Raw genomic sequence first — 17,105 nt, forward strand, 5'->3', positions numbered from 1 at the left:
ATATTTAATTTTATGGTAGTTTAATATGTAATTAAATTTTTATTAGTTTGTAATTAAAAATAAATAATAACAAACATATAAATATTTTTAATTTAAAATTTATTTAGTAAATACAAATGAAAGAATGGTTAAAGATGAAGGTAAGGAGTGGGCGTTTTAATAAGTTGGCAAGAGAAAATAGTGTAGTAATTTATGAGGAATTATACGTTGGGTGAGCGTGAAGATAAGAGCACGCTTACATTAGGTTTTAGGTGGAGTTGGCTGTAAAGTGAGGCAGGCACGTTGCACAACCATCTTAGCTTTGCTTGGGTTGGGTGAGTTTATCGACGACCGATCCTGCAAGTAAAAAATTGAAAAGGATCTCATCCCTTTCTTCAATGCAATTTAATCCCTTTTTCCTTTTTCTTTTTTATGCATTTCCTCTTTCTTACAAAACTAAAGGCAAATTAAAAAGGGAAGAGATGGTGGGAATCATACACTCGCATCCGTCGTAGACTCTAATATACAAACATGCTATAACTACGTCCGTTCAGCCTGAGACTACATTTATTTACCCAACGCATCTCCTAGCTTTTCTCTTTTCTCCTAGCTAACAAGTTTGCTTTCATAACTGTAAGTCTTGCTCCAATAATTTCCAAACAGCCATTAAAAAAAATTACTTATCTAGTTGTTAATAAGCCCTTAACAACTCACATTACAAAGTACCAATTTGGTTCATATATTTGTACTTAAATAATTTGACATTTTTATTACAAGTAATTTTTCCAGGCTCAAAGTCACAAACCTTTTCTTCCCTTTATTGGGAGTTTAATTAATGAAACAAATTAAGAGAAAGCACTATGGATGGAAATGGAAATACGCAAAGATATTGAGTAGACTTGAGAGATCAGAAAAATATACAAGGGTGCAAAATTGCTAATTCTCCATTATAATATTCCCTCAGCCAGCAACCACCGAGATAGAGAGAGAGAGAGTCATAAAGACATTGCAGAAACGAGTAAACGTATTTAATTTTCACACCCTCCAACCCAACCTTCATTTTCTTTACTTTCTTTCCTCTGGTTCTTCACCCACAAGCCTTAAAAAATTAAGGGAAAAGACACCAGCTTGTGTTGTAAAATGGAATCATCACCTGGCACATCTTTGTAGACCAACAAAAAAGAACCAAACTCTGATTTCAGCTCTCTAACCCACATCTGCGATGGCCATTTTCTTCTTTTCCAACTACCTCACAGCCCTCACTTGTCTTGTTTTCTTCTCCAAAATCTTAGCTGCAGATCAAAGTTCTTCCTTTTCTTTCAAAAGTTTTGGTAAAGATCCAAAATTTGAGTCCAATATTGCTTTATATGGGGATGCACATGTTGGTAATGATGGGTCTTGGGTTCAACTTACTAACTCAGTGAGTTGTAGTGCTGGGGCAGTTATGTACAAGAAACCCATCAAGCTTGTTCAAGGTAAAGTAAGGAAACTTGCTTCTTTTTCAACCTACTTTTCCTTCTCCATGTCTCATAAAAATGGTGATGGTTTGGCTTTTATTATGGTTCCTAGTAGTTTTAAAGTTGATGTATCGGGAAATAGTACGTTTGGGATTTCTCTTGGATTGGAAAAAAACAACAAAAGCGGTATTGTTGCTGTAGAATTTGATACCTTCAGAGATGCCAAGCATGGTGATTTGAATGAAAACCATGTGGGCATTGATGTGGGTAGCCTTGCATCAGTTAAAGCTAGAAATTTATCCTCTCTCAATTTGGTACTAAGCAATGGAGAAAAATTACATTCGTGGATTGATTATGAAGCAAGTTCTAAGAGACTAGAGATTAGGTTGAGTCAATCTAGTAGTACCAGGCCAGATGATCCCTTGCTTTCATACTCAATCGACTTGTCAAAACTATGGAATGATGAACAAGTGTTTGTGGGCTTAAGTTCTTCAAATGGCAACTCTTCGCAGACATGCTTTATTCACTTATGGAGTTTTAAGCTAAGGCAGGTTCCTAATTGGATGCATTCCCAACCACTTGATCCTGAAGCTATTACAAAAAATCCCAAACCTCTTACAACACCGCACAAGAGTAGCAAATGTTTTTGGAAAGTGCTTGTTGTGTTTGTCTTCGGCGGTGCTTGTGGAGCCTTGACAGCTTCTTGCGTGCTATACCTATGGAACATGTTTGGTGATAGGCGACCTGTGGTGCCTGAAGAGTGTGGTGCAGAAGGTGTGGATTTCGAGTACAACAAGGTCAAAGTAGTAGTAGTAGACAACGCTGTCAAAGATGGCAAGAAGTAAATCTTAGAGTTGGGTTTTTTTTTTTTTTGTGTCTGATTGATGTTTTATTATGTTGTAAATTGATGATCTTTTGTAATTGTAGTTGCAGGTTTTGTGTGTGCTTGTAGCTAATGACCAATTGTGAAAAATGTATGCTCTTGGTTACACAGTGTTTTAACGATGGAATCATTGAGGTTTTACCTTATAATATAAACTGAATGTTGCTTGCCTTATTCCTGAGCAAGTTCTTTACTGTTTTATTTGAATTTTTTTCGTTTCCCCTAAGTTTCCATGATGAACATATGCGTTCTGCATAAATGCGGACTTTGTATTAGATATGATGTTCCAGATATATGAAAGAATCGAGTATATTAGTATTAGAAACGCATCTGAAGTCCAAGTAATGGATGCTTTAATTTCACGTTAGATATATGCTGTGAAGTTGCTTGTCTAACATCAATTAAAAATGCAGAAACTCCTGAACAACTTCTTTATCTAAGAAATCCATTTTGTGACCTTATTTAGGCCTGAATATCGTTTGCCGGGAACCGGTAACAGCCCCACTCCGTAAATATGTAGTGTAGGCCATTGCCCTTGCTGTATTAGGCTGCCTCAGGTTTCATGCTGTGACTCGGTGTAATTAATGGAACTAAAGATTTTTATAGTTTTTTTGCACTAAATAGATAAGACCTATGACAGTGAATTTGCCAGGCTTAACAGTTTAGTGATTTGAGGGGTAAATTTGATATTATATATATATGTGTAGTTTTTAGGAAATAATTAGAGGTAGATTGATTTTTTTAGATATATAGAGAAATAGATAGATTTTGAAGAGAGAAATAAAGAACGTGTCTTATTGAATGTGTTTTCCTGCAAAGTTAGATAAAACGCATCTTGATGGTTCAACCCATCTTGATGGTTCAACCAATGGTGAAAAAATCCAACGACAATTTTTTCCGACAACTAAAAATAGCTAATTTATTTACTATAAAAATCTAAGTTACTTTCTTTGTTTTGCATTCAAATTTCATTCTCCTAGTTCTCTTAATTCTCTCAAACTTTTTAGTTCTCAAATTTTCATTCAATTTCTCTCAAAATCTTGTTGCTTTAATTTTATATTTCGTAAATTTTTTTTGTTTTTAATTGATTTTTATAATGACAATTTCACTTATTCGTTTCGATGATAAGCACATTTTCAACGTCCAATTGTAAATGGTAAGAAAATATTATTTTTTTAAAATAATTAAGTTCATCTTGAGTTGTTAACACTATTAATTTTATAATTTTTTATGTTTATATAATCGAACTAAAGATCGGTTTTAAAGATGTACATAAACAATTTAATTGCGAGGGCACCACATGTTATTAAACAACACTTGCAAGAGACAAGATTCTTGCACGTGACTCATATGCTCGAGGAACTAAATTTAATCTCACACTTATTAGTGCTTTGGTGGAAATATGAAGACCTGAGACTCACACATTCCATCTTTCGTACGGTGAGTGTAAAATTACACTCGAGGATGTAACTTTACAACTCGATTTACAGGTAGATGGGTCAGTCGTTATGAGGGCAATGATCATTGGTGATTAGAGCGCAATTTGCGAGCAACTATTAGCCAACGTGCCAAACAAGTTTTTGGGTAGCCGAATAGAGATGAAGTGGTTGGAAGAAAATTTCAATTATATAAACAACTCCGCGAGTGCTGTTGAAAAAGAAAAATACGTCCAATCATTCATCTTGAAGTTAGTTGGAGGTCTTCTACTGCCCGATAAATGTCAAAATCTGGTACATTTAATGTGGCTACTACAACTTGTCAACTTGAAAGAAGTGGGACGACTCAATTGGGGATCAATTGTGTTGATGACATTGTACTGAGAGATGTATCGGGCAACGCAACCAACAAAAATTAAAATCGGTGATTACATACTCCTTTTGCAATTATGGGTATGGTACCAACTACTATTTTTACACCCCGGAGTAAACGTCCTTCTTTTTCACTCGTAATAAGATAAAATTCATTTGATAATATAGTTATATCATAAAATGCTCCCAATATCAATAACACTAAACAATTTGGTCTCCAATTGTTAATAAAAGCTATCTCTGAACTTTACCGAGAGATAACAGTTGCTGGATTTTGTGACCACATTCAACGCCGAGAGATACCAGTTGCTGGATTTTGTGGCTACATTCAACAATGACAATATGCATGAAATTTAAGACTGGAAAAATATAGCATTTCAAGCTTGAAGGTATAAAGAATTGAAATTGAATTATCAATATATTTAACATTCATACAGGCATACAAGCTTTCCAGATTAATTCTTTCTGGAATTTGTACTGTTCTAGCATTGTTTTACATTGTATAATAACATCCTAGAATCAAAGCATTGATTACGCAGTTGTTCAGAATCCGTTCCACGATGTAGGATGAATTCTTGTCCAGGACGGATCACCTTCCTTCGTGCTCATTTAGCCTCTGAACATAGCATACACCATAAGGTACCTTCAACCACACATAACAGCAACACACATCTTGTTCTTGGCATCCAAATTTGGTTGGGTGAGCTCAAGCACAGTTAAGACTCAATATTTGCTTAGATCCACGAGAGGTAAAAAGCAGGAAACTGATCACGAAGAAGTGAAGCCTAGGGAAAAGAATGTCATTCACAGCCAACTTCCTAAGAAGAAAGTTTAACCGACCAGGAAACCTCAAAACAAAATGTTACTACAGACATTGTAGCAGATATTACAAGGCTCAAATCTCAAACAGGATATCATTCAGACACATTACATCCTATTCAATCAACCGGAGTTCTAGGCTCAACAGAATAAGCCCTAAACACATCCCCCCAAGTTAAATTCTCAAAATCTTGTCTTCTAATGAAGGTATCTATGAACGACTAACAATTCAAGATTGATGTAATTGTAAGCAAAAACAAAAACAAAAAGAGTAAATTCATGTGAAAACCAAAGGAGTAAACTACTCAATCCTAAATTATCCATTAAGATTATAGATATGTTAACCCTATTCTTGTTAATGTAGTAAGAACCATAGGTGTTAAATTACAACGATAAGACACCTGAATGAACCAAGACAGGCAATGAACATGTTACTAAAACAGCGGTAGTGGATCTCAGCATGGAAAAATGTCTTCAATCCTTATAAAAGGAAGTTCAGATAGATAACGCAGTTTGTAAAGTAGCATCATAGACCCAATGAAAGCATATCCACAAACTCATTCAGCATCGATTAACAACTCATGCAAGGGGTTCAATTTAACCAAACAATGTAGTAACATAGAAAAAAAATTCAAGGTTAAACTGGATCTTAGTATGAGATTAGTGTTATCTTCATTTCCATTTAAAGAAAGGACTATCAGATAGATAACGCAGGATAAAATTTAACACCTTTGATCCATAAAACCAAAACCCAGAAAGGGAAAGAGTTGAAAACGAAGCATCTCAGATATAAAAAATTGCCCACTTTGTTTCTTCACTGACAATCGAAGTGCAAGGATAACAATTTAATTATCTCCTCATCGATATGAAAACAAAAAGGTGCAGAAAATTACAACATATAAATCATCTGGAAACAGAAATTCAGATTGTTGTGTTAAAGAGACCAGTTTTGTCTCAGAAAAAAATGGTACCTTGAAACACTGGTAACCCTAGGCCTTAATAGTGAATGAAAGCCTTTTCTAGAAAAGCCCCATATATTTTATGGGTTTCTGCCCTTGTGACCTATTTTCTTTGTTATTTGAAACGAATTATGGAACTCAACAATTCCAAGGTTTTCGGGTCTTGGGCTCTTGGCTGTAATCCAGTACTGCATGCTGCTCTTGTATTGTCTTCAAGAATACAAAATGGTTTGATTTAGCATATTATTGGGTGTAATTTATGTCATTCTGAACTCATCCATGGCTGAAGGCAATTCTGCGGTAGGTACAGTGCAAGTTTTATACAACATTGAAATCAAACCTGTCACTAATTTCGTTTATGTATTTTCGGATAAACTACACTAAAGGTCACTAAATTATTAATAATTTTACCTTTTGGTCACTCAACTTCAAAAAATTATGAAATGGTCACAAAATGATTTGGAAGTTTTTATTTAAGTTATTGGGCTGTAAAATTGTTGTATATAGCATTCTCTATTTGCATCATTTACACCAATTGAAAATTCTCCTTTCCCTCCTCTTTTACAGTTCAATTTTTTTATGAAACAACTTTAAACATCATAAATTTACGAACCAAAATTTAATTAGCTTTTTCAATTTTCGACATTGACTCTCAGATCGATTTGATTCTAATATATGTTATTCTACTTGTCGATGGATATTGATCTACTATACCGATCATTAAATCGTCGTTTGAAGCTTGCTAATCAGACTTTAAAGAAAAAAATTAACAATCCAGTAACTTAAATAAAAACTTTCAAATAGTTAAATAATCATTTTGTAACTTTTTGAAGTTAAGTAACTAAAATGTAAATTTATTAATAGTTTGGTGATTTTTTTTACATGAGATGATGATTGGTGGTATATTCTATAATTTTAATCAAGGCTTAGCTTGAGAAACTGTAAGCCCATAGTCTCCCCACTGATTGAGGTCGTGGATAAAAGAAGTCCACTAGTTCATCTCCAAATTCGTACCACAAAATTAAGGACAATTGTATATGGAGTCTTTGCCCCTTCCCCTAGTAATGGCATTATTTGGATTGAACATTCTAGATTTCAGTGGCCTTCTTCTGGTTATAAAAGATTGTAGCTTGATTCCTCAAGTTCAATCCAAAAAAAGTCTATTCTAAATCCAACTAGTTTCACCAACATGGGTATGGTTTTTGGTAAGATCACAGTGGAAACACCAAAGTATGAAGTGGTTCAATCCTCGGCTGACTATGAAATCCGAAAATACCCACCTGCAGTTGCAGCTGAAGTCACATACGATCCATCTCAGTTCAAGGGGAATAAAGATGGTGGCTTTTCGTTGTTGGCAAATTACATCGGTGCTTTAGGCAATACCCAAAATGCAAAACCTGAAAAGATTGCAATGACAGCTCCAGTGATAACTAAATCACCTGGAAATGAAAGTGAAAAGATTCCCATGACTGCTCCTGTGGTGACAAAGGGTGACAACAATAACATGGTTACCATGCAATTCCTATTGCCGGCGACGTATAAGACAGCGGAGGAAGCACCGAAGCCGTTGGATGAGAGGGTGGTGATAAAGGAAGAAGGGGAGAGGAAATATGGGGTGGTGAAGTTTGGAGGAGTGGCGACGGATAAGGTGGTGGAAGAGAAGGTGGAGAATCTGAAGAAAAGCTTGGAGAGAGATGGGTACAAGGTGATTGGCCAGTTCTTGTTGGCGAGGTATAATCCTCCATGGACTTTACCTGCTTTCAGGACTAATGAAGTCATGTTACCCGTCGAGTGAATGCAAAACTGTGTGTTTGTTTGTATGTTTGTTTAGCACTTCTTTTCTCACAAATAAGTTTGGATTGCATAGGCTACAAAAAGAAATGGTCTTACCAGCATATGAACCATTCTCTTATTCTGTCATTTCGAGTATCGTACACACACAGGTGGGCAAAAACAGCTTATTAACATATCATCAGAGTATGTATGGATTAATTCATTCATGTCACAAGCCATGAATTTATTCTTCATGTTGATCTCAACCAGAGACTAACTTTACTACAATAGTGATGATATTGAAAAGGATAAGTGGTAGTCTGAGGAATTGACATGCATGTATGAGCCCAACTATCTGCCCCTTGAGAGTGTTTCTTCCTCCTTGAAATTCTGCTAAAGTCCATCTTCTTGGACCAAGGAATCTATCTTCATTCAGTATTGCTAATGCATTGGCAAATAGCAGCAATCCTTCTACCAATGTCCAGAACCCCATTTTCTGCACAAAATTCAGGCACACAAGTTCAGGCCATGTAATAAACCAAGAAATTCATCTCAAAAGTTACAGTAAAGTGTGAACAGAAACCAAGGCTGCTCAATAACTCTCAATACATATAAAATATAGCCTCAAAAATCCAATCTTAGCATGTACAACAAAAGTTGATCCTTTGATTAAAAAACTAATGATTCTGATGAACAAGCAACATGATTTATTTTACAATTAAAAAAAAAAGATTTAGTTGATATGAGGTTTATGATCATGGGATTCAAGTAAAACATATTATTCGCATAAAAAAATCTAGAATTTATTCCTGAAATTAGCTCTCTTGCTGAGAAGTTACAGATTTGAGAACACAATAAGTCAAAACAGAGCATTTCCATGGAAACAGAGAAGAGTAAAAGATAGGAGTTTTTCTCACTTGTGACAGGAAGCAACCCAGGAAGAAATTATTTCAACTAGAATGCCGTACACTTTCGTGAGATTACTAATTGATTTCATCGACCAGAAGCAGAAGATCAAAGGAGGATGGAACCAAAGCCCTTTTGAAGAACCGAGACGACTAGTTGTAAAAACAACAGGCGGTCTCAGCTTGTTGGGCCACGTATGATTCAGGGACGCTTTTCATCTAACGGATAGGATCGTCCTTGCTCACGTATTCTTTGAGCTGGGCCCATAAAACACGACCCGACAAAATTTATCAGACAGCCCAAAGGGCAAGCGAAAAATGGAAGCAGTCTCTGACAACATTTGACATAGAATAATAGCATCGTGTTCAACTGTCCACATCAATCTACAAGGCATTATTATCCACTTTTAACTTAGTAGTAAAAGTTAGATTGTAATTTTTCTCTTTTACTCAATAAATAGATAAATTAATCATTAGATATTAGATTAAAGAGTAAATTAATTTTTTCTATTAAAACTTCACTTATTTTTACCACTAAAAACTTGCATTACTGACAAAATAACCAAACAGTTACACGTTACGTGTCATATGCACCTCACTTTGACATACAATGTTTTAATAGTAAAAATAGATGAAATTTTAAGTAATAACTAATTTACTCTTTGATTTAATATATAATGAGTACTTTTTTATTTTTTTAAGTATAGAGGGCAAAATACAATTATAAAGACTTCCACTATACTTGATTTATTTCAATCACAACAAGAACCTGACAATAGTGTGAATACTTATATCTCAAGATTCCTATTTCAATCACAACAAGAACCTGACAATAGTGTGAATACTTATATCTCAAGATTCGTGAGGAAATCTCTTCATTATGGCAATGATGGACTAATTTCTGTTTGTAACCGATGGAACACGGTGTGGTAGTTGGAACAAGTTTATGTACGGTACCTTCAATGTAGTAATTGGAATCCAGAGAACATGGTATCTGAATTTGTTTCTGATGAATATAGATAAGAACTTATGGAGGAGGAAACGGCTGGGATTAAATGTACATATGTCTGAATATTGCTTAATTTCTGTTCATTTCATCTGGAGTGATTCTCAGTAGGCAAAGCAAGTTTCCAAATTGGGACAGCTCAAATGCATTTTAACAATAATCTTTCAAGAGAAAACGTATGGAAACGAAACTAAGAAGAAGACAATAAAATCTGCTGCGGAAAATTGGGAAACGATTTCCATTATGTTTTAAGATATTACATTCAAGTTTGTAAGAGGCTAATTTGGCAAACATCCCTTTTTACAACCAAATTATTGAAAGAATAATGAATAAATCAATGCTGTGATTCCCCACTGTGACATATATATATGCGTGTGTGTTTTATATAACTAACTTGATTTGCCTTAGAATAACACATGTTCTCTGTGGTTTTTTTACCTAAGTTGCTGGTTTGGTCTTTCTAACAAAACTGAAACCGGAACCATATAATTCAGCTGACATCTGTAGGTGGCGGCTTGCATGTCCCCCTATCAGCGGAAAGCACCTTACCTTAATTCAAGAATCCCCCCTATCAGCCTTCCTCCTGCATAGAGCAGTGTATATAATTCAACCAACTTAACCCACTAACAAAAATCCTATCTTTGAACTGAACTCAAGGTCTGGTCGAACTTCGGGCCGCTGATTTTCTGCACTTGACTTGTTTTACAGATGCACCCAGGAAGGGGATTTGCATAAAAATTCTCCTCTAATCTTGGTGACTCTCCTGTCTGTCTCATGTAAGGAGCTCCCAGCCTGTCAGAGTGTAAACTCTTTACTTCTGAAGAAAACATTTCCCACGTTATAAAACCTTCATCCAGCTGATCGATGAGTTTCACAAAATTTTGTCTGAAAATCAAACAGGTTATGTCATTACAATACTCTTTAATAATCATGCTTCACGAAAGCAAAATTCTGCATGTATACAGACCTGTCAGGGTTGATGGTCTTTCGAAATCCTTCGAACCTTCGATGGCCCTGTACTGCTTTAGCCATATTCCCATCATGAGTATAAACAAACACATCACTTTCAAGTGCAACAATATAATCCAACGCAGCGAGGCGGTTTTGATATGGCTTGAACAACTCCAACTCTTCTTCAGTTGCCAAGGTCGAATGAGAGTAGACATTTGGGAACTCAGAACGGAAGGCAGCCATGCTATTGCTGCCATAAATCTCTCCTGCAACAATGTAGATAGGTGTACTAGAAGGGTAACCCATTGCCTTGAGGAACACGGCTGCTTCTCTAGGGGTCATTGGACAACCCCCCTGCCTTCGCCGTTCTTCGCTATCTATCTCTTTCTCCTTCCAATGCCTAACATTGTATCTCATAACCGTGAGTTCATTGCCCTCTTCTACAGTCAGATTATGGATGCAGCCTGTGAATGCAAGCATATCTTTCTCATACCTGAAGCAATCAAGATTATTAGGCTTATTAGGCTCAGAGACTTTGATGAGAGAAATACTACCAGAAACCAAAGAATGACCGTGGACCTCAAGTGTAAAGCAATATATGGATCATTATTGCTCTTTAGTCTATCAACTAAAGTCCTTCCGAGATCCTCTATCTCTTTCGCATGCCGGAGAGCTTCGTAATTTGCTCGGCACCTTAGTCTTTGAATGGAGCTTGGAAGGTTATTATTAGCAAGCCTTGAATCTGTATGTGTGAACTTGATCACCTTGTGTCGCTTTAGTAAAGGGAGCACTTCCCTCCTGTAGTAGTTAGCCTGCAAATGAAGCCATCTAAGACACCTTTCCAAAAATAATAAACCAAATGGTATATCACCATACATTTAACACCAAATTTCGATCCTTTCAATACCTTAGACCAGGAAACAGGGGCCTTTACCAGAGGTTTTATTGTTGAGTACTTAATGGGAAGATACTCAACAATATCAATATCATCTTTCAGTACATTAATAAAGTGCCTCCAGTCAAAAATATCCTTGAAATCACTGTGCACAACGTATTGAAAACGTTAACAATTTGAGGCTTTACAAAGACAAAAGTGATATCAAAAGAGGTATAGCGATTAATTTTTACCTTGGGTCAGTCCAAAACGACTCATGGTCAAGAGAAGGAAGAACCAAGGTGGCATTCATTATCTTAGCAACAGCGACCATATCACATATCTAAAAATCAGTAGAGCCAAGCCAATAGATCAGCTTGTGAAAAAGAAATAAGAAAATGAGAGGTCCAGTCCAAGTCTAGGGAAAACTAACTTACTCCTGTCCTCATCTGATTCAATCCACCATTGGCATGAACAATAATATAGCCATTAGACTTCGATCTTGTCCCTGGAGTCGGTTCAGATTATTTAACATTAAAAATCAGATAAAAGAAAACCCTTTTTTAAATAAGTTGAGAAAGGAACATGACATACTTATTTGATTCTTAGGTCGGGATATACATTGATGATAATTGTCGCTGTTTGGTTTCATCCAAATTTCTGGGGTCTGCAGGAAAGTAAGATTTATACGTCTCATTGTAAGGAGGGAAAAACATGAACCAATAAATAAAAAAGGCAACGTTGTTAACTTTTAAATTTACTATTACACCAACCAACAAAAAAAGGTAAGATATGGAATTGTGGAATTCCATATATGAACAGTCATGTGAATGGAAAAGGAAAACTGGAAAGCCATTAAAGAACATAACAGGCCATCGGCCAACTTTAATGACTCGTGATAAATGGAACCCTGAAAATAGTTGAAATTCGGTGTTTGGTCAGAGCCACCACCCTCGAAATCATTTTCAATGAAAAATAAAAGGAAACACCCATTTTCGTCAACCGTTAAAAATTTCATAAATAAAAAGAAGAAAATTTTCTTTTTCTTGACCAGAACGGAAGAATTAGAAGAGGAAGAAGAAGACGAAACTTACGGAGATCCTCTCAAGAACGCGCTTGGGCATGGAGTGTTCAGTCTCGCTGACAACGCGTTGCGCCATGGCCCAATCGTCTTTGAACGTCTGCAAGATGAGCAGTCCGTTTTCTTTCTTCCATTTACCGTTAACATCAACGTGGGTACTAAAAAGCGAGACTTTGATGAAAACCGAAACGACCGCCATGAACAAGAGGAGCCCGAGGATCTTACGGCCCATGTTCCGGCCGGATCTCAAACTATGACCCATGTTAACCGTCCAATGACACAGGTTGTCAATCCAAATGAACCACCTATCGGGCACCCACGAGAACAAAAGCTTCCTGCGAAGCTGCAGGTGCCTCATCACGTGGTGCTGCTGCAAACAATGGGACCCGCAAACCGAAGAAGAGACGGAAAGAATGTAACCGTTGGGGTTGTCGGATTCTTCGTCGTTAGATGCATCCGTAATGGAAGATGGATTATTGCTGTCGGACTCAGCTGTTATCGGAGAGTCCGCCACGCGTCGTCTTGTAGTGGTGGGCCCACCTTGCATAGGGCTCCCGTTTGCCGAGATGTTCGCAGCCCCCGACGACATTGTATCGCCGGATAAACACCAAACAAGACGAAGAAAAACAGTTGACCGGAAAGGAAAAGGAAAAAGGAAAAAAAAAAGAAAGAAGGGAAGAAATAAATAGAAGGAAGGAGAGCGGGTTCCCGCAATGCAAGGCAAAAGCAAAGGTCCGAAATTTGTTACGCTCTCTTTATAAAGCACGACAATTGACTATCAGAGAATGTGGACATGTTTTTTTATGGTTTTTATTTTAATTTTTCATCCAAGGCATGGCATGGCATTACAAGGCCAGCTCTGTTGTTCGTTTTTATTTATTTATTATTTTTCCAATGATTGTTTCATTTAAATTTAATATTATAGTTGAACTTACCGAAATGTCCTCCTTTCTTTTATTTTTAGAAATATCATGTCGTTTTAATGTCCGAAATTTAAGAAAATAAAAATATTAAAACAAGTTAAAATATTTCAAAATTAAGGCGCAAACTATTCTCTAAAAAGAAAAACTCTGAAAAATAATAGATTCTTCAAAAGTCATGAAAATTGCTTTCACAACAAATTAAGCATCATCACTTTTGTAAAGGAAGAGTGTGGTGAACTTTGAGTTTGTGAAACAAAGTAGAATATTTTACCTTCATAATTAAATGAATAAAAAATGTTTATCTTTTCGAAAATAGGAAACATGCAAAGTCCTTTTTTTAAAAATAAAAATTGATTTTTAGATTTTTTTTTTGAAAATATAGGAAACAAAAAAAATATTTTGAAAAGTTGAAATTTAATTATTAAAAAAATAAATAAATTTAATTGACAATTTGGCTCTGATGCAAAAGTATTTATTTTTAACAATTTTAAAATATTAAATCCTCAAATGGATATAAATTTAGAAGCTTTTTTTATTTTATTACAAGAGAATAAGCATCATGCATATTTCCCTATTTTTTTTAATCCAAAATAAAATAATATAAATCAAACATTATATAGCTTTAAAAAATGAAAAAATATTGATGCTTTTTTTGACACCATGTGCTTGATATCATTTATTAGTGTCACAACCTTGTTATAAATCATAGAAATGCACTTTACCTGCCAAATTATCATCAGAATCAATTAAAAATGTATATTCTTGTAAGATTAAAACCTTTCTAATTTGATTCTCATTTGTATTAAAATAAAATTATTTACATTATCTATTTCACTTTTTTTTTCAATTCGATAAACTAATGGTGTGTTTAGTATTGCTTCTAATAAATATTTTTGAGACAAAAGCATTCCTAAACAATCTACTTTGTGAGGGAAAAAATACTTCTCCGAAGTCAAAATTTGGCCCAAAAATATATTTTTTAAAAAGTTGAAAATTTTAGTTTCTCTCCCAAAGTGTTTTTTTTTCCAAATCATTTTTGAGAATTATTGTTAAACTAAGCCTAAATTTGAGAAATCTCAATTCCTGCATGCCCAGGCTACCCATTTTAGGTCCCTAATTGTAAGCCTAATTAAAAGAATTTTTTTCATGAAATATTTCAATATTCGAAAATCATATTATATATAATTAAATTTAAAGTTAAACTAGTTAAATATTTAATTAAAATAAAATTTTTATTTTTTTATTCATAATACTTAAATTCAAAATCGAAACTTATGTAAATAACTGAAGGGTAATTTAAGGAAATAATCTTCATAAACACAAACAATATACATTTTCCATTTGGAAACTGGAAAAAAAGAAAGAAAGATGGTGAGAGGGGATTTGGTTGGTAACTTGATTGGGTTTTAAGAAATCAATGGTGATTTTTTTTGGTTAATTCCCCCATTTAGAACATATAAATAGAAATTGGGAAAATAAAATACCTTTTAAAGTATTTTGGGATATTTGAAAGTTTAATTTTGTGGATGTTAGATTTTTTTAAAATTTGGGTAATATTTATAGTAAACTATCTCTTAATTTAAAATTATACATACCTACTTGTTATGGCAAATAAATTTTATTATTTAAATTCCTACACCTTATTATTTTTATATTTGATTAAGAAAATGATAACGTTTTTGATTGATATTTAAATATTTTTCTGAAATTCATCCCACAGTTTGATACTTTTATTGTAACAATACATTAAAAGAAAAAAAGATGGTAATATTCAGAGGACAATTTTGGAATTGAAATTTCAACGAAAAGAAAAGGGAAATTGGAACGTTTCTCGATAGTTGCGCTGTGAATTTTCTAAAATTTATTTATTTATACTAAAATCTAAAAAGCCCACCCCTTTTTTTCGTCTCGGAGTCTGACCTCCTTTTTGGTTTTACACTGCATTTTATTCTACAAAATCCACTTTTCAAACCGGAAAACGACACGTGTCGCATTCTTCCATTCTTTACGTCTCTCATGATACAATCTCGTCGCCTCACTCATTGCTTTTTTTCCAACCGTTGGATTTTTCTAATAAAGAGCTACGATTAGATGCTTTAAGTACATAAGCCAATCCCACAAATGACGGCTTTTCTTTCCTTATAATGCAATAATCATGATGCCATCCAGGACGATAATTTTGAAGGTACCAACGGTTGCTTGGCAAAACAGTATAATAGGTTGTAATGTAGGTGATATCAGCCCTATAGCGGGGTGGCAAACGGCAATCGAGCGCGAGAAAGACCAAAACTCCAAATAATTTTCAACGCGGCGAGAATCCACTGGCTGCTTGGGAATGCTCGCACGTTGTCTCAAATCATGCCTGTCCATTTTAGAGTTTAAATATAAATCTATGAGATTTAATTTATGGTATTTCAGTCTATTTATTTAATCAAAAATAAATTCTCATACTTAAACCCTAAAAATTGGGTTAAAAATCCTTAAACCCAGAAAAGAAGTATTTAGTTAGGCTGGCATTATAAAATTCAAAAGTAAACACTTAAAATCTGAAGGAAGCTAAAATCTTACTAAGATACGTCATATCTCGTAGCATGAGTTAAAAAAAGAAAAGTCAATGGTGCTTTCAAAAGGAGTTGGGTTGAGCTTTGATCCGAGGCAGAATGGGTGAGTTGAATGCTTCTCCGCCGCTAAAAGTCATTGAGTCCACTGGAAAATGAAAATTGAAAATAGGCATTTTAATTGGCTAATCAAACATTTCCAGAGTGTTGTTGTAGCGGTGACGAAGAAATGTCGGAAGGCAGTGAAGGGTCCACACGCATTTCAACAACTGTTAAAAAGCGAGGGTCAGTCTCAGATGTAAAGTTGTCTAAAGCAACCCTTTTTAATTGGAAATCCTTTCCAAAAGGAATCCCAGTTCCTCCTTTGACCACAAGAATGATACAATTGCATGCTAAATATATAAAAGAAGACTTCAAATCATTAACAAATAAGATTCAAAAGGAAGGGTTTGAAGAATACACTTCGTTTATGGTAAATCTAAACCACAAACTATACACTGAAAGTTTGGGGTAGTATATGTGCGATCCTGCGTTCCGCCTCATTTCACTATCTAATCCATCAATTTGAATTAGGTTAAAAACATATATTATTTTAATTAAATGCATTTTGGCTCAATTTCGTTCAACTCTTTTCATAAAAATGTATTATTTTAATTATAATCTACAAATACTAATATAAAATTTTAATATATTGTTATTTTTAATTAGTAAAATGAATTACCAAAATAATTTATGAGATAATTTTATTATTTAAGATATGAGATGATTTTTTTTGTTTTTTTACGATAAATTGTATTTGTAAAGTTTATTTATTAGAGTTTTATATTTGGAATTTTTGAATTGTTTGTGAATATTTCTTATATACATATATTAATTTTTTCTAAAAATATCAATAAATTTGAAATGATATATCAAAATTGTTGAAGGTAGTAGGGTCTTAGATCCTCAACAAAAGGTATTGTCTCACTCGGGTAGTTTTGTCTCTCATACTTCAGGGAGAGCCTCATGGATTTTAGGGAAGTTAATGTAAATACAACTTGCAAACTCACAAAAAAGGTGTTAGTATTGTTAGAAGTATTAATTATGCAAAGTACGCTTGTAAGGGATCGAACAATCAACCAATGTCTTA

At 34.5% G+C, this 17,105-nt stretch overlaps 4 protein-coding genes, 1 long non-coding RNA gene and 3 other non-coding genes across 8 annotated transcripts; 2 read left to right on the forward strand and 6 right to left on the reverse strand.

Annotated features, from left to right (window-relative positions):
* The first annotated feature begins 844 nt into the window (after positions 1 to 844).
* Positions 845 to 2,493, forward strand: LOC107899024 (L-type lectin-domain containing receptor kinase VIII.2). Its single transcript, XM_016824622.2, has one exon. The coding sequence runs from the start codon at positions 1,202 to 1,204 to the stop codon at positions 2,279 to 2,281; it is 1,080 nt and encodes a 359-aa protein (XP_016680111.1). The 5' UTR covers positions 845 to 1,201; the 3' UTR covers positions 2,282 to 2,493.
* Positions 2,494 to 4,519: 2,026 nt separating this feature from the next.
* Positions 4,520 to 5,911, reverse strand: LOC107899025 (uncharacterized). The gene is made up of 2 exons (XR_001684556.2): positions 5,676 to 5,911; positions 4,520 to 4,912 (listed from the first exon to the last, which is right to left on the reverse strand). It is a non-coding gene; the product is annotated as an uncharacterized lncRNA (long non-coding RNA).
* LOC121216668 (small nucleolar RNA snoR27) lies at positions 5,394 to 5,485 on the reverse strand. The gene has a single exon (XR_005912848.1). It is a non-coding gene; the product is annotated as a small nucleolar RNA snoR27 (small nucleolar RNA).
* Positions 5,588 to 5,687, reverse strand: LOC121216669 (small nucleolar RNA snoR27). Its single transcript, XR_005912849.1, has one exon. It is a non-coding gene; the product is annotated as a small nucleolar RNA snoR27 (small nucleolar RNA).
* Positions 5,723 to 5,816, reverse strand: LOC121216667 (small nucleolar RNA snoR26). Its single transcript, XR_005912847.1, has one exon. It is a non-coding gene; the product is annotated as a small nucleolar RNA snoR26 (small nucleolar RNA).
* Positions 5,912 to 7,094: 1,183 nt separating the features above from the next.
* On the forward strand, positions 7,095 to 7,944 carry LOC107899026 (heme-binding-like protein At3g10130, chloroplastic). Its single transcript, XM_016824623.2, has one exon. It carries the CDS (start codon positions 7,095 to 7,097, stop codon positions 7,698 to 7,700), a length of 606 nt encoding a protein of 201 aa, XP_016680112.1. The 3' UTR covers positions 7,701 to 7,944.
* LOC107899027 (protein transport protein yos1) lies at positions 7,890 to 8,174 on the reverse strand. The gene has a single exon (XM_016824624.2). It carries the CDS (start codon positions 8,169 to 8,171, stop codon positions 7,941 to 7,943), a length of 231 nt encoding a protein of 76 aa, XP_016680113.1. The 5' UTR covers positions 8,172 to 8,174; the 3' UTR covers positions 7,890 to 7,940.
* Positions 8,175 to 9,801: 1,627 nt separating this feature from the next.
* LOC107899029 (O-fucosyltransferase 19) lies at positions 9,802 to 13,381 on the reverse strand. Its single transcript, XM_016824625.2, has 8 exons — positions 12,509 to 13,381; positions 12,009 to 12,081; positions 11,852 to 11,922; positions 11,669 to 11,757; positions 11,448 to 11,580; positions 11,120 to 11,352; positions 10,557 to 11,033; positions 9,802 to 10,474 (listed from the first exon to the last, which is right to left on the reverse strand). The coding sequence occupies exons 1-8, from the start codon at positions 13,082 to 13,084 to the stop codon at positions 10,225 to 10,227; spliced, it is 1,902 nt and encodes a 633-aa protein (XP_016680114.2). The 5' UTR covers positions 13,085 to 13,381; the 3' UTR covers positions 9,802 to 10,224.
* Positions 13,382 to 17,105: the final 3,724 nt, after the last annotated feature.

This window comes from Gossypium hirsutum, chromosome D04 (genome assembly GCF_007990345.1).
Source record: "Gossypium hirsutum isolate 1008001.06 chromosome D04, Gossypium_hirsutum_v2.1, whole genome shotgun sequence".
Classification (NCBI taxonomy): domain Eukaryota; kingdom Viridiplantae; phylum Streptophyta; class Magnoliopsida; order Malvales; family Malvaceae; genus Gossypium; species Gossypium hirsutum.